Raw genomic sequence first — 23,614 nt, forward strand, 5'->3', positions numbered from 1 at the left:
AATAAAAAATCACATGTACATATGTATTCACAGCCTTTGCTCAATACTTTGCTGAAGCACCTTTGGCACGAATTACAGCCTCAAGTCTTTTTGAGTATGATGCTACAAGCTTGGCACACCTATTTTTGGGTAGTTTCTCCCATTCTTCTTCCTCCAGACATGACGCTTGCCATTCAGGCCAAAGAGTTCAATCTTTGTTTCTCATGGTCTGAGAGTCCTTCAGGTGCCTTTTGGCAAACTCCAGGCAGGCTGTCATGTGCCTTTTACTGAGGAGTGGCTTCCGTCTGGCCACTCTACCATACAGGCCTGATTGGTGGAGTGCTGCAGAGATGGTTGATCTTCTGGAAGGTTCTCCTCTCTCCACAGAGAAATGCTGGAGCTCTGTCAGAGTGACCATCGGGTTCTTGGTCACCTCCCTGACTAAGGCCCTTCTCCCCCGATCGCTGTTTGGCTGGGCGGCCAGCTCTAGGAAGAGTCCTGGTGGTTCCAAACTTCTTCCATTTATGGATGATGGAGGCCACTGTGCTCATTGGGACCTTCAATGCTGCAGAAATGTTTCTGTACCCTTCCTCAGATCTGTGCCTCGATACAATCCTGTCTCAGAGGTCTACAGACAATTCCTTGGACTTCATAGCTTGGTTTGTGCTCTGACATGCACTGTTAACTGTGGGACCTTATATAGACAGGTGTGTGCCTTTCCAAATCATGTCCAATCAACTGAATTTACCACAGGTGGACTCCAATCAAGTTGTAGAAACATCTCAAGGATGATCAGTGGAAACAGGATGCACCTGAGCTCAATTTTGAGTGTCATGGCAAAGGCTGTGTATACTTATGTACATGTGATTTTTTTTTTTTTTTTTTTTTTTTTTTTTTTTTTTACATTTGCAAAGATTTCAAACAAACTTTCACATTGTCATTATGGGGTACTGTTTGTAGAATTGAGGAAAATAATGAATTTAATCCATTTTGGAATAAGGCTGTAACATAACAAAATGTGGAAAAAGTGAAGCGGTGTGAATACTTTCTGGATGCACTGTATGTACTTGGATGGCGAGATTTTACAATGGCAATGATCAAATTCTTCCAGATAAAGTCTCTAAAAATCTTTTGCCACTATGAGTGACCAATGGATTAATTCATATTTGATTCTGAAAAATACTCTGAAAACAGCCTGCTGACAGATCAGAAAACTCAACTAGGGCTTCATCAAAATATATCTAAGCATCAAAGGAAATAGCATTCAGTTTTCCAAAAAGATTGAGTTACTCAACATGTCTTGATGTGTTTGTGTGATCTATTCTCAGCATTGGAGTCCAAAGAAAAAGGTCTGAACCACAAGACTATTTGCATGAACAGTCAGCAGATCCTCGCTGATGGCACACGGGTCAGACATTATGATGTCCACAACTTGTATGGCTGGTCTCACACCAAACCCACTTATGAGTGAGTTTTCTGTCCCTTTGTCTCTAAATTTAATACAGTTCTCATTGACCTATAGATTGTATAGTAAAGGATTGGTTGTCGTTGAACGCTGTTTTGAGTCTTTGTGTGTTTGTGTTTATGTCACAGTGCTCTCCATAGTGTTACCGGGAAGAGAGGTGTCATAGTCACCCGTTCCACATACCCAACCAGTGGCCAGTGGGCGGGACATTGGCTGGGAGACAACTATTCCGGCTGGGACCAACTTTTGAAGTCTATCATTGGTATGCAAGTAATTAGTCATTAGTAGCAATGGGAATTATCCGTGTTTAATAATTCTGGTTCTGATTCTGATTCCAATTCCTCGTAATGATTCCAGTTCCTTAATGGTTCCATTAACCATTGTCTAAGTATTTTTGAGGAAGAAATCTAATTCTACACATTGTCATATGAACAACTGCAGTGCCTGATTAAAGTCTCACAAGCTTTAAGTTTAAGATTACATAACACAATAAAAAACACTTAAAAGAACCACCTCATTGGAGTCATTTGTTCATGAATTGGATTAGACTGGATGCATTGTGTGTTTCATGCTGTTGATTAAAAAGAACCAACACATTAGAGTAATTTGTTAGGGAAATGGGACAGCACTGGTCGCGCTGGAGATACGTGTTATAGATACACGCTGCAGATACGCGCTGCAGATACGTGCTGTAGATACGCGCTGTAGATTCGAAAGAACCAGCTTGACCACTAGAGACTTTAATTTGGGAATCAGACTGCACTGATAGCGCTGTATGTTTCGTGCTGTTGATTTAAAAGAACAGGTTCATTGGTCATTTGTTCAGGAAATGGGATGACACTGTTCAAGCTTTATGATTCTCGCTGCATATTCAAAAGAACCGGCTCATAAGAGTCATTCATGTTTTATAAAAATAAAAAAAAACATTCGGTTCCCAACCCTAGTCATTAGTGTGCTACAGACATTAACGATACCTCAAATTCAGACTAAAGCTCAAGATTTTTACCTGTGGACAATAAAATGTACGGGAACCGATAGACTCAAATTTAAGGAAAGACCCTAGGCATATCTAAGGGACCAGAATATCATAGAGACTTGGGGGTGAGCTCTTTTGACTTGGGCCAGTAAACAACTACCTAGCATCCACTAAGAACACGCTAGTAACCACATAGCAATACTCCCAAAACATCCTAGCATCATGGTAGCTAGTTTTGCACAGTCAAGAACTACTCACATTTTATGATGAAATTGTAAAAATCTTATTAGTCCTTGTCCTTTATTTTTAACCCAGCTCCTACATAAAATCATGGTCTGTCTGTCTTTTTGGGAAAAAAGTGTTGAGATAAAGAAATGTGTACAATTAAGTATATAAAGCAACTCTCTCTCTCTCTCTCAGGCATGATGGAGTTCAGCATTTTTGGCATCTCCTACGTAAGTGCCTCTCTCGTCCTACCGCAGCTATTGATTTTTCATTTGTTCTTTATTTCCAATCAAACAATGTTTTTTAGTTCAATTGGGTGCATTACAGTAGCACACACCCATTACACTGATTCTACAGTTCATTTATGAATGTTTTGAAGTTGGCTCTAATGTCCCTTCTTTAAAAAAAAGATCTCTAATTGAGTCTCGCTCACTCTGCCTCTCACTATGACGCTTGTTTTCCAGACCGGTGCTGATATTTGTGGCTTCTTCAACCCTGCTGAATACGAGATGTGCTTGCGGTGGATGCAGCTTGGAGCTTTCTACCCATACTCCAGAAACCATAATAGCATAAACAATCCAGTAAGATCACACACACATACATCTGACTTGAATAGTTGACGTTGTGTTTTTATGTCAAGAAAAAACATTATGCCCTCATAAAAGAGAAAAAACACCAGGGGTTAAATATTGCTCTGTAATAAAGTTATATTTCTGACACAGACATTTGGTCTGACAGAAAACTGATGTGTATAAAAATTGGACAGACATGTTGAGCCATTGTTCAACAGAGAGCGTGAAATGGGCCTTTAATTGAGAGAAATATGGTGTTAAGCCTCGATTATCACTGACAGTGTGTAACAGGCTTCAAAATAGAGAGCGAAAGGTCACTATGGACAGCCATGACAACTTCCTTCGTATTTCTGTATGGCACTTTAAATATGCTGTAAGTGATGTTTTTATGGAATGGCAGAAAGTGTATCTGTTTCCTGATAAATATTAATGACAAATAGGTGTCTGAAATATCAAACTTGTCCTTGTGACAGCCCTAGACTCTGTAAACAGCAAAACAAAACATGTGACCGCAAGCCACAGTCAGTCGTCTGTTTAGCCAGTCAGAAGACTTTAAGGAGTTTTATGCCTGTCAATCATTTTGCACGTTCACAGAGCGCACACATATATGGGCAGCAGGAAGCTGAGAGGGTCAGTTTGTCAGTTCTTAGTTTGTTGCGTGAGAATGCTATTTTTACAATCGTTGCTTTCGACAACCAACATCATAATACCAAGGTCTGGTAGAAGAATGGCTAACATTGCTTACAGCGCATTTAAGATAACCTGAACATTGTATTTGGACAGTCAGTACTGAGTAGTCCATCATAACAGGCTTTCACTGAGCTCTTGCATGTCTGTTTGGCCCCAAAACATGGGGTGCCATTGAAAATGGGCTCAGTAGACAGGTGGGCTCTCAGGTATTCACACTGTCACTTGTTTAAAATGTGACCTTTACAACCGCTGGGACCTGTCACAAAAATCCAATACGCCCGGGGAGTGAGTAGGATCGATGCGGCGTGGGGAAAATTCTGCACTGAGGGGATGTGGCAGCTCTGTTGCTAACTGATATATTTGGGGGGTATAATTAAATGTTCAAAGTAATCCAGACCCCTTTTGGGTTTCAATCATTTAAAAATGACTTTTCTAATGTGTGATTAAACAAAGAACTGAACCAACAGGAATCGAGTTCGGTGTGGGTGGGTGTATGTGCCAGGCTTGTTCCAAAAATCATGATTGAATGCGTAGGATTCTTTTTGCCATATATTTCATGATTTGGAACCTATCCTGATTGGTTTTTCACAGGGAACACACTGATAAAATGCTTAGGCTGACTGTGAATGCTCTAAGTTGCAAAACATCTCCCAAATAAAAAATGTTAACCTTGTGGGGATTCAATCTAAATCACGTAAAATCATGGAAAGAGATTTTCATGAAATTGTTCATGTTGTAGAACAATTTAATGTTCTCGACATGAAATTGAAGTTGTAGAAACATGTTAGAAATACCAGAAGGTTCTAAGGTGTGGTATTTATGTGTGAGCGATGCCCCAGAAATTCTAATCTGTACACATTGGTTTTGAATTTGTTTTTACTAGGGAGTAAAAAAAAAAAAAAAAAAAACATTTAAATTTAAAATGGCTAACAACATGCTTTTTAAACTGCATTTTACTGACAGTGAATGGAATTCATATTAAGGGGATTTTAAAACAAAAGTGCAATGTAAAGATTGCAAGACAACATAACTGTATATTTATTTATTTATTGCATTGATTCTGCCAAGTCATTCACCTGCACCAATCTGGACGTGTCCTCTGCCAGGCTCAATGATAGTTCCAAAAAGAAAGTGTCCTCTGCATGCCTCTACCCATGCGCCCGGATGTGTTTATCCCTGCATGTCCCCTTGGTGATGTAATTACCCCGCCAACATGGCATTAGCTTTAATGTGGCTACGCAGGCAAATGGAATGTCATCCAGAGTGAAGGGACAAAGGATGGAGGGCATCAAGAAGCCCAAAATTACAGACAGAAAGAGAGAGAGAGAGAGAGAGAGAGAGAGAGAGAGAGAGAGAGAAAGAGAGTGAATGAGAGGCAGACATTTAAATGAGTCAAATTGTCCTTGAACATTTGAGATTAAAGAGCTTGATGTACAGTACTATGACAACATACTGTAACTTTCAGAACTGTGTCCAAAGATGAGATCCACAAAATGTATTTGTCATTGAATAATGTCTCTTTTTATACCCTTTCTGTTCTTTACAGTCAGTTGCTGATCAACGTGCACGCACACACACACACACATACACACACATACACACACATACACACACATACACACACACACACACACACACACACACACACACAAAACATTTAAATGTAATCACACATAATTCTAAATTTAATCACACAATTCTAATTACACTTCTGAGAGACAGTGGCATAGTCACGGGTGTGCAAGGGTGTGAACATGCCACCCAAAACGTCAGCTTGCACACCCAAAAGAATTATCTTTTTGATGATTAATAATAGTATGTAGTGGTGTAAAACAGTGGTTCTCAACCAGGGGGTCGGGACCCACTAGGGGGCCTCAGCACACTTCCAGGGGGGCCTCAAGATCTCTTAAAATTATTTAAAATATGATAGATTATTATCATTTTTATATAATTATTAAAATTCAACTTATTGAAAATGCTAAAAATATGTAATAACTCCCTTCAACAGCTTGCTTTTTATGAAGAATATACAGTTTTAGACATTTCTGGAATCACAAGTTTTAAGGAAATATATAATATAAATATCTAATAGCTTACATAGGGGCCTTCGAATATTTTCTCGGACAATGGGGGGCCTTGGAATCAAAAAGGTTGAGAACCACTGGTGTAAAAATTCATTGATATAATTTTGAATCTACAATGCATCAATTACAGAATTTAATAATCGATTGTAATTACTATAATAATGGCCAGTGTGTTACAGAGGCCTTCTCAGAATACATGCGCACTCTCGAAACAGACGTGGACTGTGAGACTGAAGAAAAAAGTGTGCACTTTACATTAAGAAAGTTCATACTTCTGAGTTTGAATTTCTGCATCATTATTCATAATTGAGTACCCTCATATGACCAAATAATTTTATTGTTGTTCTTTGCTACCCCAATTATGATAGATTATGTATTTTATGGAATATTTGAAGAATACACGTACAGTACAGGTACAGTAACGCGCCTTTACTCATGATGTTTGTTCATAACACATGTTATAGGCTTATGCCATTAAGTTGTTAATTTTGTGACTTTTTGATGTAAAAATAATTTTTTTCTTCATCTTTCAATTAGTGGTTAAACACAGTTCCTCTGAGATTATATTAAAATGTATTAAGTATATTCAGCAGTCTACTTACCATCTGTTTGTTAGTTTGCATCAAGTCAGACATGATGTTATCATGCTTTTCATAATGGCTCAATAATTAATGTAACATTAGTATACATTTTTTACATTTGCAGTCAAACATGTACCAAACTTCCCTGCACTCCATAAACTTATTTTGGAAAATAAATCTGAACCGTTCTATATAATTAAATCAAAAATTTTGACTACACAGGGCTATAAAGAATTTAGAGCTGAAAATAAATTAATATGCTTTATCCCTTGGCACACCCAAAGCCTTATTTCTTGCTACGCCACTGCTGTGAGATGCTCTGCACTGCCGCTATTTTTAAAGAGACAGTACAGTTTTAGTACTGGTCCCCGGTATAATACGTAACAACATTAGCTGAGAATTTATTTCATAATTAAAATGGACTAGAATTTACCCAAATTAATTTAAATAAAATATAAATTGAATCGAGAGTGTGTGAATCGGAATCGAATTGAATCGGGAAACCCAGCCCTTGTGTGTAGGTTCATACAAGGCAAGAAAACGTGTTGACAACAGATGAACTGAAGTTAAAAAAAGATCACCTTATTTTCTCTAGTTTAAAACTTCACTCCAGTGCCAGCTGCCGGGAGAGAGAGAGATTTTCTGCAGAGAGAGCCATGAGTCTTACACTGTTACCAGCTTCCAAGTTCGCTGGAGGCACGCGGGTGTCTCTCCATCACGCCGAGTCGTATGCTAATGGAGTCAGAGGCCAGTACATTTGGAATAATTTGGCTTTTTGTCTGAGAGCAGCAGTTAACTCTAACAGGTGGACGATCTAGTCCATTCAAACACATTAACGGCATGATATTAGCATTTCCCATTACATTAGAAGAAAGAACGTTCAGTTCCCTCTGTGTGGGAGACAAAGGGAAATCAAAGATATTGTAAAGTTCAAAATGGCTGGATGAATATAGGATTACAGTGTTCTACTTAGTCATGCAGAAAAAAGAAAAAAAAAAGTTCTGTGTGATCTTTAGCGATTTGCTGTGGTGTTGCTTAGTTGTTCTGAGTGGTTTCTAGGTGGTCACTTACCTATTCAAAAGACTCCAACCCCAAAACTCTATGAGATCTTGTTCCCCACAGTAGATATGGCTCGGGTCCCTCCTTCAATTTAAAATCTGTGGAATTGTTTTCACCAGTTTTATTGCCTGCCAGGCCTAAATGGAAAGTTAGGGCGCTTAGAAAAATAATAGCAGACTTTCAACAAGATGCATAATTTAATCTGTCATTCAAGTTTGTAGCACAAATGGTTTGGGAGGAGTTGTACACCAAAGTTTAATACTTACAGTAGGGTTAAAGATTTAAACAAACCTCTAACCCTAAGTATTAGCAATAGAAATATTGATGTTTGTCTTTGCAAACACCACTAAGCATTATCAAGCAGTCATGAGAGAAAGAGAGAGTTCAGAATTAACCTGACCTTATGCGGCTAGCACACACTGATGAGAAACTAGATAACATTTGCTGTGTAAAGCGTTTAGTCCAGATTTCAAATATGTTGAAGTGTTGGCATGCAGGTGTTAGCGGTCACAGTGAATGTGCAGTGCTTGAGAAGTAATTACCAGATTATGGCTCACCTTTATCTGGGAGAACATTAACTCACACCCACCACTGTTAACAGCACTCAGCAAGAGCGCTAGACCCGAGGGACCCACATACAGGCCAGTCGATGGGGCAAACTGTTTCTCTGTCTGGCAGACAATTACCATTCTGCCTGTACATACACACACACGGGCGCAGATGCTCAATGTGGTGTACAGTTACGTCTGGATTCAGCGGGACACAGCTGTCTGGAATTTGGATCATGAAAATATGCATAACATTTCTGGACAAAAGCATGTATTCCCATGGTGTTATAATGCATATTGTAGGAAATGTGATGTTCTAGTTTGCAGCTGGATCATAAATTAATTAACTAGAGTTTCAGATTTCCCAAAGAATATGTGAGTGGTGTTTGCCCATGCAGAAGTCGCCACCACAAAGCTAGGGCTTTTTGAATGGTTGTTAGGGTGTTCTGGGTGGTTGCTTAAGTCAAAAGTCTCTTGGATATTCTAGCTCCAGATATTAATTTCATCATTATTATTATTTGTATTATTATATTAAAGTAGTATAATGATAATAGTAATGTGGGTCCCTGCTCTTTTTGGTTTTATTTCAATTAATTGTGCCACTCTTCTGTCAATTGAAAATTGATTGCTAAGAGAAGTAATAGCACATCTCTTCTCCACAAGCCGCATCGTTTGAGGTATCATTCAAGTCTGAAGAACAAAAAGTCTTGGATGTGTTATGTGCCAAAGTTCAATGCCTAGGGTTAGGGGTTTGTTGAAATCAAATCTTTCCAAATGTCAACAAAATATCAAACCAAGTTGCATTTATTATAATAATTACCATTATTTCTTTAATTACAATTACTAAACTCATTATGAGCTGTTTTTGTGGTCTTTGACAGAGACAAGATCCCGTGGCCTGGGGAGAGACGTTTGCTACCATCTCTCGTGATGTGCTGAATATTCGCTACACCCTCCTGCCCTATTTGTACACACTGATGTATGAAGCCCATGTCCATGGAAGTACTGTGGTCAGACCCATGCTGCACGAGTGAGTGTCTGTCTGAACTGTATTGATGTTTCAAAACTGACCTTCAGCATGTTCTATCTATTTCTTTCCTGCAAAATATATCTACATTACACCTTAATTTCTTCCTCGTGCTATTTTGAGTCCATCCTTACATTTCAATTACATCTGTGCTAAAGCATCATGGGAAAGACTAATCACAATTTAAACCTGATTTTCTGTCTGAGTACTGGTCGGCAATTTCTGTTTTTAGAATTTTTCCTCTAGCCAACATTGATCTATCCTTCACTGTCCTGCATATAACCTTCCTGTCCCTTGCTGATTTTAGTTGGCAGATCTCTTGGACTGAATATATCAACATTTTTGTCTTCCTCTTTCCTCTTTTACTTTTTTCTATCCCTATCATTGTTTCTCTCTCAGTCTTTGTTGTAATGTGTTATATGTATAATGTTCTCAGTACAGTGTTCTGTAATGTAGATTTGTCACGGATGAAAACACATGGGACATCGACAGGCAGTTCCTCTGGGGTCCAGCCCTCCTAATCACACCTGCTTTGGACCCGGTATGCACACAAAGACACCTGGCTATATTCACACCACAAGCCAAAAGTTCCCAGTTTAGATTTATTTGCTCAAATCTGATTTATTTATTTATTTATCTATTTATTTTTGGTTGGTGACATGACCTTTAAAATATGGTCCATAACAAACGTTGGTCTACATACACAGTCTAAAGATGTGACAAAATGGATAATTTATAGATGATTTTATTGGTAAATATATAAAAGAGACGACACTCCTCACCTGCCTGTTATCTGTAAAACACTTTATTATTTTTTTTGCAATTATATAAATTATGAAACAATAGTTTAACTTTAATCAATTATTTTTAAATAAACCATAAATTATATATTATATTAATAATATAACAAAATAAAACAAATAAGTTAATAATAATAATAATAATAATAATAATATAATTAATAATAATTAATAATAAAATAATATTTTCTGTTAATTACATAAATATATATGTATTTTAAAAATATTAATGAGTTTTATTTTAATACATAATTGTTTTAATAAATCATGAATTATAGATTACACTAATAATATAGAACAAGATGAAATAAGTTAATAATAATACAATCATTTCTTAATGTTTTTGTAAATATATACAGTAACTATATTTATAAAAATATGAATGAGTTTATTTTTAATAAATTAATGATATATAAACCATAAATAATAGACTACATGAATAATATAATTTCAAGATAAAATAAGTAAATAATAACAACAGATAATGTATGAATACTGTATAATTTCTTAATTACATTACTACATACATTGTAAAAAAATAGGTTTATCAATTTATTATTATTATTATTATTATTATTATTATTATTATTATTTAATGATATTATTTAAAAATATGCATTTTAGATTAGATTCATAATATAAGATGCTCCATATATAAATTAGTTCTAACACCTCATCATTGTGCCACTGTGTCTGTTTTCCTTAGATTAACATAAAAAAAATGCATGAATTCTGACCTGTTCACACTGAACAGGCCCTGTTTTCAGTCAGTAAACAGAGATGTCAGCAATTCCTCTTTCTAAAGTCATTTGTTGTGTTTATTAATTTTTCTTGTTGATTTTGTTTTGTGAAGGGCGTTACTGTTGTCAAAGGCTATGTGCCAAATGCCCGCTGGTACGATTACCACACGGTAAGCATTTTATCGGCATGCAAGTAAGCATTTTATTATCCAGCTTTCAATTCTTTATTAGCATGTTGTCTATTAAACAACTTATGATACAGCTGGCATCCAAACGAACTGAACCTGTGGTACACTGGCCTTTGTTTAGTGGAATCTCTTATCTACCTGTATGTGATTAATCACATAGGGTAAGGCTGTTGGGGTGCGAGGACAGTTTGTGAATATGGAAACACCATTAGAAAAAATTAACCTGCATGTGAGAGGAGGACACATCCTGCCCTGGCAGAAACCAGAGAACAACACACAATACAGGTAAAATTACACTTTATTTTTAAAAGCTGTGTTTAAAGGGAATTTCACCTATAATGTTAGTTAGTCAAGGCAATTTAGTTTGTGACCACATTTTTATCTTTGTAGTCGAAAGAATCCTCTGGGTCTGCTGGTTGCTCTTGATGATTATGGGTCGGCACAAGGCTCACTGTTCTGGGACGATGGAGAGGGTGTTGGTGAGTTAATATGTGTGTTTGTGTGTGTAGGGATGGGAAAATACAGAACATGTCCAGACATTTTACTTTACTATTCCCATTGTTTTCAATTATGATTTTCATTACTTTTAACAGTCTTTTTTTTTTTTTTTTTTTTTTTTTTTTTTTACTGTATTACAATACAAAAAAGGCCCTATGGGGGATTCTCACGAAACCTGTAAAGAAAATGCTCTGGTCCTGGCTCTCATAATACAATTTCAATAATATAAGCTTTTTTATCTTGCGGTAATGAGAATATCATTATGACCATCTTTTTTTTTTTTTTTTTTTTCTTCCTTCATTGCAGTATTAAGAATTGGGGGGTAAAATATGCGCACCGGTAACTGTGTGTGTGTGTGTGTGTGTGTGTGTTTGTAAGTTGTTCACAATGATTCTCACATTTAACTGACGATTTCCATTAAATGGATTTACACAGCAATTGTTCTATTCGTGTTTCATGAACGAGGCCTGTTGTGGAAAACTACAAAATGGTCCTTCCCTGCTATTCTCTTTCTAATTTTTTTTTCTCCTCCATTTGTCCTTCTCTCTCCTCACAGGCACTGTTCAGGAAGGAGAAATCCTTGTGACAACATTCAGTGCATCTAAGGTACATTAATACAGTAGATCTGTTTTGACGAAAGCCGTGCGAGTCATTCTATCTCTATTTATTTGAATTGTGCTCATGCACAGTTGCCATTAAATCCAATAGGGAATCCAAGATTGTACATGTCACTTAAAGCCAAACATCTGTGGCCGCTCTCTATTTATGAACAAAATCCGGCTGCAAAAACTGTTTCACGCTGTAGCAGCCCAGAGCTACTTGGCCCAGGTCACAGCACTCTGGACTTCCTGTGGGTTTGATGTCATATTTAGCTAGATTAACTGAGCAATGGGGAAAAACGCCCCCATGGAGTTGGTGACTATGTAAAAAAAGGTCAAACACAGCTAGCTTGAGTTGTCTCAGCACAGATATGACATGAATCCTAAAACAATAGAATTCTCTGTTATTTTTGGAATGAATTTTGTGGTAAATCTTTACAATAAGATTCTATTTGTTTGTAAATGCATAAGGTATCTTGAACAAATAATGGAAAATATTTTTAACAGCATTTATTAATATTGTTTAATGTTAATTCATAAAAAAAACAATAGTTAATGTTAGTTCATAATACATTAACTAATGTTAATGTATACAACTTTTAATTAAAAAAAAAGTTTATTTTGAAATTAGCATTAAACAAGATTGATAAGTGTTGTAAAAGTATTATTCGTTGTTAGTTCAGTTCCTGTTAACTATTGTAGTTTATAATATATATATATATATATATATATATATATATATATATATATATATATATATATATATATATACAGGTGCATCTCAATAAATTAGAATGTCGTGGAAAAGTTAATTTATTTCAGTAATTCAACTCAAATTGTGAAACTCGTGTATTAAATAAATTCAGTGCACACAGACTGAAGTAGTTTAAGTCTTTGGTTCTTTTAATTGTGATGATTTTGGCTCACATTTAACAAAAACCCACCAATTCACTATCTCAAAAAATTAGAATATGGTGACATGCCAATCAGCTAATCAACTCAAAACACCTGCAAAGGTTTCCTGAGCCTTCAAAATGGTCTCTCAGTTTGGTTCACTAGGCTACACAATCATGGGGAAGACTGCTGATCTGACAGTTGTCCAGAAGACAATCATTGACACCCTTCACAAGGAGGGTAAGCCACAAACATTCATTGCCAAAGAAGCTGGCTGTTCACAGAGTGCTGTATCCAAGCATGTTAACAGAAAGTTGAGTGGAAGGAAAAAGTGTGGAAGAAAAAGATGCACAACCAACCGAGAGAACCGCAGCCTTATGAGGATTGTCAAGCAAAATCGATTCAAGAATTTGGGTGAACTTCACAAGGAATGGACTAAGGCTGGGGTCAAGGCATCAAGAGCCACCACACACAGACATGTCAAGGAATTTGGCTACAGTTGTCGTATTCCTCTTGTCAAGCCACTCCTGAACCACAGACAATGTCAGAGGCATCTTACCTGGGCTAAGGAGAAGAAGAACTGGACTGTTGCCCAGTGTTCCAAAGTCCTCTTTTCAGATGAGAGCAAGTTTTGTATTTCATTTGGAAACCAAGGTCCTAGAGTCTGGAGGAAGGGTGGAGAAGCTCATAGCCCAAGTTGCTTGAAGTCCAGTGTTAAGTTTCCACAGTCTGTGATGATTTGGGGTGCAATGTCATCTGCTGGTGTTGGTCCATTGTGTTTTTTGAAAACCAAAGTCACTGCACCCGTTTACCAAGAAATTTTGGAGCACTTCAGGCTTCCTTCTGCTGACCAGCTTTTTAAAGATACTGATTTCATTTTCCAGCAGGATTTGGCACCTGCCCACACTGCCAAAAGCACCAAAAGTTGGTTAAATGACCATGGTGTTGGTGCGCTTGACTGGCCAGCAAACTCACCAGACCTGAACCCCATAGAGAATCTATGGGGTATTGTCAAGAGGAAAATGAGAAACAAGAGACCAAAAAATGCAGATGAGCTGAAGGCCACTGTCAAAGAAACCTGGGCTTCCATACCACCTCAGCAGTGCCACAAACTGATCACCTCCATGCCATGCCGAATTGAGGCAGTAATTAAAGCAAAAGGAGCCCCTACCAAGTATTGAGTACATATACAGTAAATTAACATACTTTCCAGAAGGCCAACAATTCACTAAAAATGTTTTTTTTATTGGTCTTATGATGTATTCTAATTTTTTGAGATAGTGAATTGGTGGGTTTTTGTTAAATGTGAGCCAAAATCATCACAATTAAAAGAACCAAAGACTTAAACTACTTCAGTCTGTGTGCATTGAATTTATTTAATACACGAGTTTCACAATTTGAGTTGAATTACTGAAATAAATGAACTTTTCCACGACATTCTAATTTATTGAGATGCACCTGTATATATACATTTTGTACAAGGTTAAACACAGCTAGTTTGAGTAGTCTCGGCAAAGATGTGACATGAATCTCAAAGCAACACAATTCTGTTATTTTTAGTAGGAATTTTGTGGTTACAAACACTTTACAATAAGGTTATATTTGTTAACAGTAAATGCATTAGGTATCATGCACTAACAATGAACAATATATATATATATATATATATATATATATATATATATATATATATATACACTATATTGCCAAAAGTATTCACTCACCCATCCAAATAATTGAATTCAGGTGTTCCAATCACTTCCATGGCCACAGGTGTATAAAATGAAGCACCTAGGCATGCAGACTGCTTCTACAAACATTTGTGAAAGAATGGGCCGCTCTCAGGAGCTCAGTGAGTTCCAGCGTGGTACTGTGATAGGATGCCACCTGTGCAACAAGTCCAGTCGTGAAATTTCCTCGCTACTAAATATTCCACAGTCAACTGTCAGCGGTATTTTAACAAAGTGGAAGCGATTGGGAATGACAGCAACTCAGCCACGAAGTGGTAGGCCACGTAAAATGACAGAGCGGGGTCAGCGGATGCTGAGGCGCATAGTGCGCAGAGGTCGCCAACTTTCTGCAGAGTCAATCGCTACAGACCTCCAAAGTTCTTGTGGCCTTCAGATAAGCTCAAGAACAGTGCGTAGAGAACTTCATGGAATGGGTTTCCATGGCCGAGCAGCTGCATCCAAGCCATACATCACCAAGCGCAATGCAAAGCGTCGGATGCAGTGGTGTAAAGCACGCCGCCACTGGACTCTAGAGCAGTGGAGACGCGTTCTCTGGAGTGACAAATCACGCTTCTCCATTTGGCAATCTGATGGACGAGTCTGGGTTTGGCGGTTGCCAGGAGAACTTGTCTGACTGCATTGTGCCAACTGTGAAGTTTGGTGGAGGGGGATTATGGTGTGGGGTTGTTTTTCAGGAGCTGGGCTTGGCCCCTTAGTTCCAGTGAAAGGAACTCTGAATGCTTCAGCATACCAAGAGATTTTGGACAATTCCATGCTCCCAACTTTGTGGGAACAGTTTGGGGATGGCCCCTTCCTGTTCCAACATGACTGCGCACCAGTGCACAAAGCAAGGTCCATAAAGACATGGATGAGCGAGTTTGGTGTGGAAGAACTTGACTGGCCTGCACAGAGTCCTGACCTCAACCCGATAGAGCACCTTTGGGATGAATTAGAGCGAAGACTGAGAGCCAGGCCTTCTCGTCCAACATCAGTGTCTGACCTCACAAATGCGTTTCTGGAAGAATGGTCAAAAATTCCCATAAACACACTCCTAAACCTTGTGGAAAGCCTTCCCAGAAGAGTTGAAGCTGTTATAGTGCAAAGGGTGGGCCGACGTCATATTAAACCCTATGAATTAAGAATGGGATGTCACTTAAGTTCATATGCGTCTAAAGGCAGATGAGTGAATACTTTTGGCAATATAGTGTATATATATATATATATATATATATATATATATATATATATATATATATATATATATATATATATATATATATATATATAAGCATTTATTAATATTTCTTGTTAATTACAAATTCAATTGTTTATTGTTAATGTTAGTTCATAATGCACAAAATAATGTTAACATATACAACTTTTAATCAAATAAAAAAATATTAGTATATGTTGAAATTAACATTAACCAAGATTAACAAGTGTTGTGAAAGTATTGCTCATGTTAGTTCATGTTCATGTTGGATAAAATAAAAGCAAAGTTATGTATCTCATTCTTATTCCTTTAAAGAGAAAAAAAATATGATTATATATGTATGAAGTATGTATACATCATAGTACAATTTGTGTTACTGCCTTAAAACATCTGATCTGAATAAATTACAGTAATGAGAATTTCATAGAAAATGTACTTAACTGCCATAAAAATCTTCTTCAAGCGAATCTCTTAAAGTGATGTAATTTTGGGGTGAAATGTGACCCAGGTCATTTCTCCATGAGATTTACCCTGTTGCATCAGTTTGTGCACATGCTCCAACAACACTTTTGGGCCATGGTGCTTATGTGGTTGACATGAGTTTGAGTCTAAGAGATAATGTAATTTTTCAATATCATTCCTATTTTAAAACATAACAGAAAATATGGCAGTTGCATGTAGATAGATGTCCTTTTTTTCTGTTTTAGGGTGTTCTATCAAACAAGATTATCACAGATGGCATAACTGACCAAACTGCCCAGTTGGCCCTGGGTGTTGTGAAGGTTTGGGGTGCCGGAACAGTGCCCATCTCTCAGGTTATCATGAGCGTTCCTGGGAAACCTGACGTGAAATTGGATTTCACACATGACCCTGCAACACAGGTGAGTTGCTTCATGCAAACACATAGTCTAATCTTGCTGATTAAATTGGAGGTGGATGACATGGAGTGCTTTAAGTCATTTACAACTTTATTTTATTTGAAATTAATAAATTTATTGTTTGATTGAGTTGGGTAAATCATGAAACCTGTCTAGAAATACTGTATGTATAGGTTATATTTTACTCTGAAAATAAATTAAAAAAAATGTTAGAACCATAAGATAAAGTATTAACATATCATGGTAGTATTTGTTGTACTGCCTTTGATTTAAGTAAAAATAATATCAGAATCGTCATTATGAAAAAATAGGAATTACAAAAAAAGAAAAAAAGTGGCTGGACACATTACGGTAATGATCATTTTAATTGTTCTGAACATAATGGAGGGCCAAATTAAATGTAATTAAATAAATATTGAAACATTTAAATAAATTATTGCTTTAGCCGTGCACGTAAACGTAGTAATTATATATATTTGTCTAAAATGTCTTTAGCATGTCACAGAAGGCTATATCCACGTCCATTAAGGCAAAGAAATGTGTGATGCAGCAGTTTCCTTCAGAATCAAAGTTTAAAACTTAAAAGAAAGCAGTATCATTTTTTGTGCTACAGCAAGTGGTGTAATTCTGCAAATTAACTGTGATAAACCATTCAGACTTTGGTTTCATAAAAAAAATTAATGAAAAAATAGCCAGTTATTAACCAATAACCAACATTTTAAAATACAGTTTTCACTCTGGAACAGTTAAAAGGGTCTTTGTTCTTTGTTTTTTCCCATGCTCTGCAAAAAACATTGTTCGTTCTCAGTTTTCTTTTTCATTCCTTGGAATGTTTTCAGTCCTTGATTCTAACTATAAATTCATTAAATTAATCACTATATAAATAAAAAATGTCCCTTGTATTTTTTTTTTTTTTAGCACTAGTTTGCATCTTTTAATTTTTAGCGTAATTGTTATTGGCAGGATTTTGAAAGGTGACGCCCACCGTCGTTGAGTGCCGTGCTTATAGCTGTAAACTGAAAATGAATATAAACAGAAATGAAGCTCATGCTTATAAAAGAAAAAAAAAATCAGTGCAAAGATAATAATGAAAAGGACACAAAATAGTGCTAAAATGAAATGAAAAGGCAAATTTATTGATGTATTTTTTGATTTAATGATTGATGATTTTATAGTTTCTTAAAGATTTCATTAGGTATTTAATTGTTTATTTTATTAATTATTTAGTTATATAATTTTTTTATTATGTACTGTATTTAATGATATATTTAAGTATTTAATTATTTTTTCATTATGTATTTAATGACTTACGTATTTAAATATTTATTTAAATATTTCATTTTGAGTATTTTGACACTCCATAGAAAATAAGGTAAAAATTCCCAAAATCTTGATTGTCATAAAAATAGGCTTAAATTTCATTATATAAAATATAATTTAAGTAAAATCTGAGCTGAACATGTTTTTGTGCAATCCAGCTTAATATACAGGTGCATCTCAATAAATTAGAATGTCGTGCAAAAGTTCATTTATTTCAGTAATTCAACTCAAATTGTGAAACTCGTGTATTAAATAAATTCAGTGCACACAGACTGAAGTAGTTTAAGTCTTTGGTTCTTTTAATTGTGATGATTTTGGCTCACATTTAACAAAAACCCACCAATTCACTATCTCAAAATATTAGAATACATCATAAGACCAATAAAAAAATCATTTTTAGTGAATTGTTGGCCTTCTGGAAAGTATGTTCATTTACTGTATATGTACTCAGTACTTGGTAGGGGCTCCTTTTGCTTTAATTACTGCCTCAATTCGGCGTGGCATGGAGGTGATCAGTTTGTGGCACTGCTGAGGTGGTATGGAAGCCCAGGTTTCTTTGACAGTGGCCTTCAGCTCATCTGCATTTTTTGGTCTCTTGTTTCTCATTTTCCTCTTGACAATACCCCATAGATTCTCTATGGGGTTCAGGTCTGGTGAGTTTGCTGGCCAGTCAAGCACACCATCACCATGGTCATTTAACCAACTTTTGGTGCTTTTGGCAGTGTGGGCAGGTGCCAAATCCTGCTGGAAAATGAAATCAGCATCTTTAAAAAGCTGGTCAGCAGAAGGAAGCATGAAGTGCTCCAAAATTTCTTGGTAAACGGGTGCAGTGACTTTGGTTTTCAAAAAACACAATGGACCAACACCAGCAGATGACATTGCACCCCAAATCATCACAGACTGTGGAAACTTAACACTGGACTTCAAGCAACTTGGGCTATGAGCTTCTCCACCCTTCCTCCAGACTCTAGGACCTTGGTTTCCAAATGAAATACAAAACTTGCTCTCATCTGAAAAGAGGACTTTGGACCACTGGGCAACAGTCCAGTTCTTCTTCTCCTTAGCCCAGGTAAGACGCCTCTGACGTTGTCTGTGGTTCAGGAGTGGATACGACAACTGTAGCCAAATTCCTTGACACGTCTGGCTCTTGATGCCTTGACCCCAGCCTCAGTCCATTCCTTGTGAAGTTCACCCAAATTCTTGAATTGATTTTGCTTGACAATCCTCATAAGGCTGCAGTTCTCTCGGTCGGTTGTGCATCTTTTTCTCCCACACTTTTCCCTTCCACTCAACTTTCTGTTAACATGCTTGGATACAGCACTCTGTGAACAGCCAGCTTCTTTGGCAATGAATGTTTGTGGCTTACCCTCCTTGTGAAGGGTGTCAATGATTGTCTTCTGGACAACTGTCAGATCAGCAGTCTTCCCCATGATTGTGTAGCCTAGTGAACCAAACTGAGAGACCATTTTGAAGGCTCAGGAAACCTTTGCAGGTGTTTTGAGTTGATTAGCTGATTGGCATGTCACCATATTCAAATGTTTTGAGATAGTGAATTGGTGGGTTTTTGTTAAATGTGAGCCAAAATCATCACAATTAAAAGAACCAAAGACTTAAACTACTTCAGTCTGTGTGCATTGAATTTATTTAATACACGAGTTTCACAATTTGAGTTGAATTACTGAAATAAATGAACTTTTCCACGACATTCTAATTTATTGAGATGCACCTGTATATACCGATCAGCCACAACTTTAAAACCACCTGCCTAATATTGTGTAGGTCCCCATCTTGATGCCAAAACAGCACCAACCCGCATCTCAGAATAGCATTCAGAGATGATATTCTTCTCATCACAATTGTACAGAGCGATTACCTGAATCTGAGACTTTTTTAGTTCGAATCAGTCTGGCCATTCTCTGTTGACTAATCTCATCAACAAGAGATTTCCATCCACAAAACTGCCGCTCACTGGATGTTGTTTTTTTTTTTTTTTTGGCACCATTCAGAGTAAATTCTAAAGACTGTTGTGTGTGAAAATCCCAGGAGATCAGCAGTTACAGTAATACTCAAACCAGCCCATCTGGCACCAACAATCACGCCATGGTCCAAATCATCGAGATCACTTTTTTCCCCATTCTGATGATTGATGTGAACATTAACTGAAGCTCTTGACCCTTATCTGAATGATTTTATGCACTACACTGCTGCCACATAATTGGCTGATTTGATAATCGCATGGATGATTGTTGGTGCCAGATGGTCTGGTTTGAGTATTTTTGTATTACTGCTGATCTCCTGGAATTTTCACGCATAACAGTCTCTAGGATTAACTCCGAATGGTGCCAAAAGCAAAAAACATCCAGTGAGCAGCAGTTCTGTGGATGGAAATGCCTTGTTGATGAGAGAGGTCAACAGAGAATGGCCAGACTGGTTCGAACTGACAAAGTCTTCAGCAACTCAGATAACCACTCTGTACAATTGTGGTAAGAAGAAATGCTATTCTGAGATGCGGTTTGGTGCAGTTTTAGTGGCATGAGGGGGACCTACACAGTATTAGGCAGGTGGTTTTAATGTTGTGGCTGATCGGTATAATATATATATATATATATATATATATATATATATATATATATATATATATATATATGTATAAAGTTGCACTCCTGTCTTTCTTACTATTAGTCTTGTGTGGTAAACTCCACAAAAGAAAGAGAGAAGTTTAAATTCTTCTTGGCTGTTTAAAGAGCTGCTTTTTCAAAGTTGTGGGCACATCGACCGCATGGTTTCTATTAATAAGAATGCAGGCAGGAGCTCTAGAGACAGAGATATATTCGAGTCATGAGAAGGATTGGGGGGGGTTGACAAAAAAGCAGTGTGCATGTGGATTTGAATAACTAGTGTTCTAGCCCACCACAAATCATTTATCTTTCTTAGTATTTCCCGGCTGCATAATACTTCTGAAAGATGCCAGGCTGCATGTTTGACCTCTCCGCTGTTTATGTCAGATCAGAGGTGGCGTTTCCTAACGATTCGTTCTTAGACCTTTTATTTTTCTTCATCATGCCTTTATGAGGTCATAGAGAGAAACGGTCTGCAATCACCCAGGGTCACGTCTGATATGATGTCAACATTTAAAGGTGAAACATGTACAGTAGTAGCATCCCCAAATGGAATATTAAAAACAATATTTTCAAAAAGGTTTCTTAGAAACACTGAACGACTTCCATTGGTTGAACAAACAAATAATTCTGTCTCAAACCCACACCAATAGTGCCTTTAGAAATTATGCAAATCACCTTTAAAGAGGAATAGATGAGTATATGATGACTAAGGCCATGTTGACAATAATTTGTTTGAAAACTCAGTTTTCGGTGTTTTAAAGGCATCGGATTCCAAACTATGCGGAAATGGAGAGCCTCATCACAACGCTCTGTTTTTGGTGGAGGAGAATGGCATACTAGTGTGGATGAGACATAATTGTAGTGAAATTAATGTTTTCAAATTGAAAAGTATTAGAGTTGATGTGGCCTAAGAGTTTGGGACTTGTTGCTATAGGTTTCGTTTTAACTGTACATTGCATCACAATTCCTATTTTTTATTCTCTCTTAATTTCAGGTGTTGGAATTTGACGCAACATCACAATCTCACACTCTGGTAAAGACTTTCACCATCATCTGGAAGACAATATAGACATAAACGCATGTCATCTACTCAGAGGCACTTGGGAAATTAGCAATGGCAGAATCATTTTTGTTTATTTATTAAAGTTGAGTCGAGCAACAGTGCATATGTGAGGCAATGTGATAATTATCCATTTATTTAGCATTTACTTGGGGAGCTTTTTGTGGTAGATTATGTTTACTTTGTCTTGATGTAACATATATAATTATCTCTTATAAAATAAACTTTCATTCATTAAAATACATGGTCTTTGTGTTGGTTTAGATCTCACATTATAAGCTAAGGTCCATTTCACACAGCTTGCATAAGTAGCATGTAAGTGGCACAAATTTTCTGCGCCCATAATAATGAGTTACAGCATTCACACTTCGCACAAATGCAGCACGGCCAGTTTCTTTCAGGAGAAAATACAATGCAAATGCACTGTAGACATTTTATCAATACATCATGCAAAATGAGCTTATATGAAGCAAAAATAAAATAATGAAACAAACTACTCTTTTTAAAAAAAAAAAAAAAAACTGTATGTTGTTCTTGACGCAAGTGACAAAGCACACAAACAGCAGTTCAATTCAATTCAGTTTGACTGAATTCAGACAATTAAGGCGGTCGCACACCATACGAGAAGCGCCACGTCATGGCTAGGACATGGCACAGGTATCAAACATAGGGCACATCGATGCGGTGCAGGTGGCAGACAGTACACACAAACTTTACCAAGGTTTTTCACTTAAGAATGAACAATGCTAGAGTAAACAATGTCCTTTGATAATGATTTGGGTTGAATTTAATTGAAAATATGCGAGTTGCACTCCGTGGCATGGCAGAAATTTGAGCAGCCTCTGGAGTCGTAGCTGGGCGGCGGCGGAGAGCATACTTTCATTGAAAACTGTTGTTTGGAATTTTAGAATGCGCCATGTCTGCCAGACACATCCGGTGTGCAAACCCCTTAAGAGGTTATCAGAGGTAATAATGTAGTAAAAATGTCATTTAAAACACATGTCTTAAGTTTGTAGAAATGTAAGCTTTGTTCATGTTGGTTTCATACATTTCTGAAAAAAATAAAACATTTATAGCATTCTAATAAATAAATAAATACATTGATTTATGGCTCTAAAAATGTCAAGTTGTGTAACCATCAAGTAAAAGGTATAAAAATACTTCCTTGTTCCTTGAGTGTACAGAACTTAATCATTGATTTCTTAAAGTTTCAAAAAAAAAAATAAAAAAAAAAAAATATATATATATATATATATATATTATTAAGGTAAGATTTTACAAATAACATGAATTTTTGAGTCAAAATTATCAAATATTTTTCTAAGGGTTACTCCATTTGAACTGAAAGAAAAGTGCCTTCAAATATTAATACTATTTTTAAAAACAAATGTTTCACTGTCTATTTTTTTTTAAGAAATAATACTAAAATATTATTCCAAACTATACATATGTCAGCATTTTTTTTAAGAATTTCAGCTTTTAATGATACTTTCATTATTTTATTTTTATTTATTTATTTGTTTATGTACTGCCTCCAGACATCTGCAATACTTAGACTTTTTTTTCTTCTAATTTTTTAGCCCCAGAAAAAAATATAAAAATGAATTTGAACTCAGAAATTGAAAACATGTTGTATTCGTGGTGTATTCAAGTAATTGTTTTGTGTGAATTGCATTTTTCATATATTTTTAAATAACCTAATAGATCCAGACAAATATATGAGCGCCACATCATTCACATAATTACCATAAAATGGATAGTTCACCCAAAAATCTAAATTCTCTCATCATTTACTCACCCTCATGATATCCCAGATGTGTATGACTTTCTTTCTTCAGAACACATTTGAAGAAAAATAGAAAAATGT

At 36.4% G+C, this 23,614-nt stretch overlaps 1 protein-coding gene across 2 annotated transcripts in view; it reads left to right on the forward strand.

Annotated features, from left to right (window-relative positions):
* LOC127416901 (sucrase-isomaltase, intestinal-like) overlaps positions 1-21,907 on the forward strand; it is a 70,432-nt gene extending 48,525 nt beyond the window's left edge. For both annotated transcript variants that reach the window (XM_051656493.1, XM_051656494.1), the window contains exons 37-48: positions 1,308-1,446; positions 1,573-1,706; positions 2,841-2,875; positions 3,110-3,226; positions 9,061-9,209; positions 9,663-9,747; positions 10,860-10,916; positions 11,095-11,219; positions 11,325-11,413; positions 11,989-12,038; positions 16,576-16,749; positions 21,682-21,907. In XM_051656493.1, coding sequence (XP_051512453.1) covers positions 1,308-1,446; positions 1,573-1,706; positions 2,841-2,875; positions 3,110-3,226; positions 9,061-9,209; positions 9,663-9,747; positions 10,860-10,916; positions 11,095-11,219; positions 11,325-11,413; positions 11,989-12,038; positions 16,576-16,749; positions 21,682-21,756 — 1,229 coding nt within the window. In that variant the 3' untranslated portion in view covers positions 21,757-21,907. The remainder of the gene's footprint in view (positions 1-1,307; positions 1,447-1,572; positions 1,707-2,840; positions 2,876-3,109; positions 3,227-9,060; positions 9,210-9,662; positions 9,748-10,859; positions 10,917-11,094; positions 11,220-11,324; positions 11,414-11,988; positions 12,039-16,575; positions 16,750-21,681) is intronic.
* The last annotated feature ends 1,707 nt before the right edge of the window (positions 21,908-23,614 follow it).

This window comes from Myxocyprinus asiaticus, chromosome 26 (assembly GCF_019703515.2).
Source record: "Myxocyprinus asiaticus isolate MX2 ecotype Aquarium Trade chromosome 26, UBuf_Myxa_2, whole genome shotgun sequence".
Lineage (NCBI taxonomy): Eukaryota > Metazoa > Chordata > Actinopteri > Cypriniformes > Catostomidae > Myxocyprinus > Myxocyprinus asiaticus.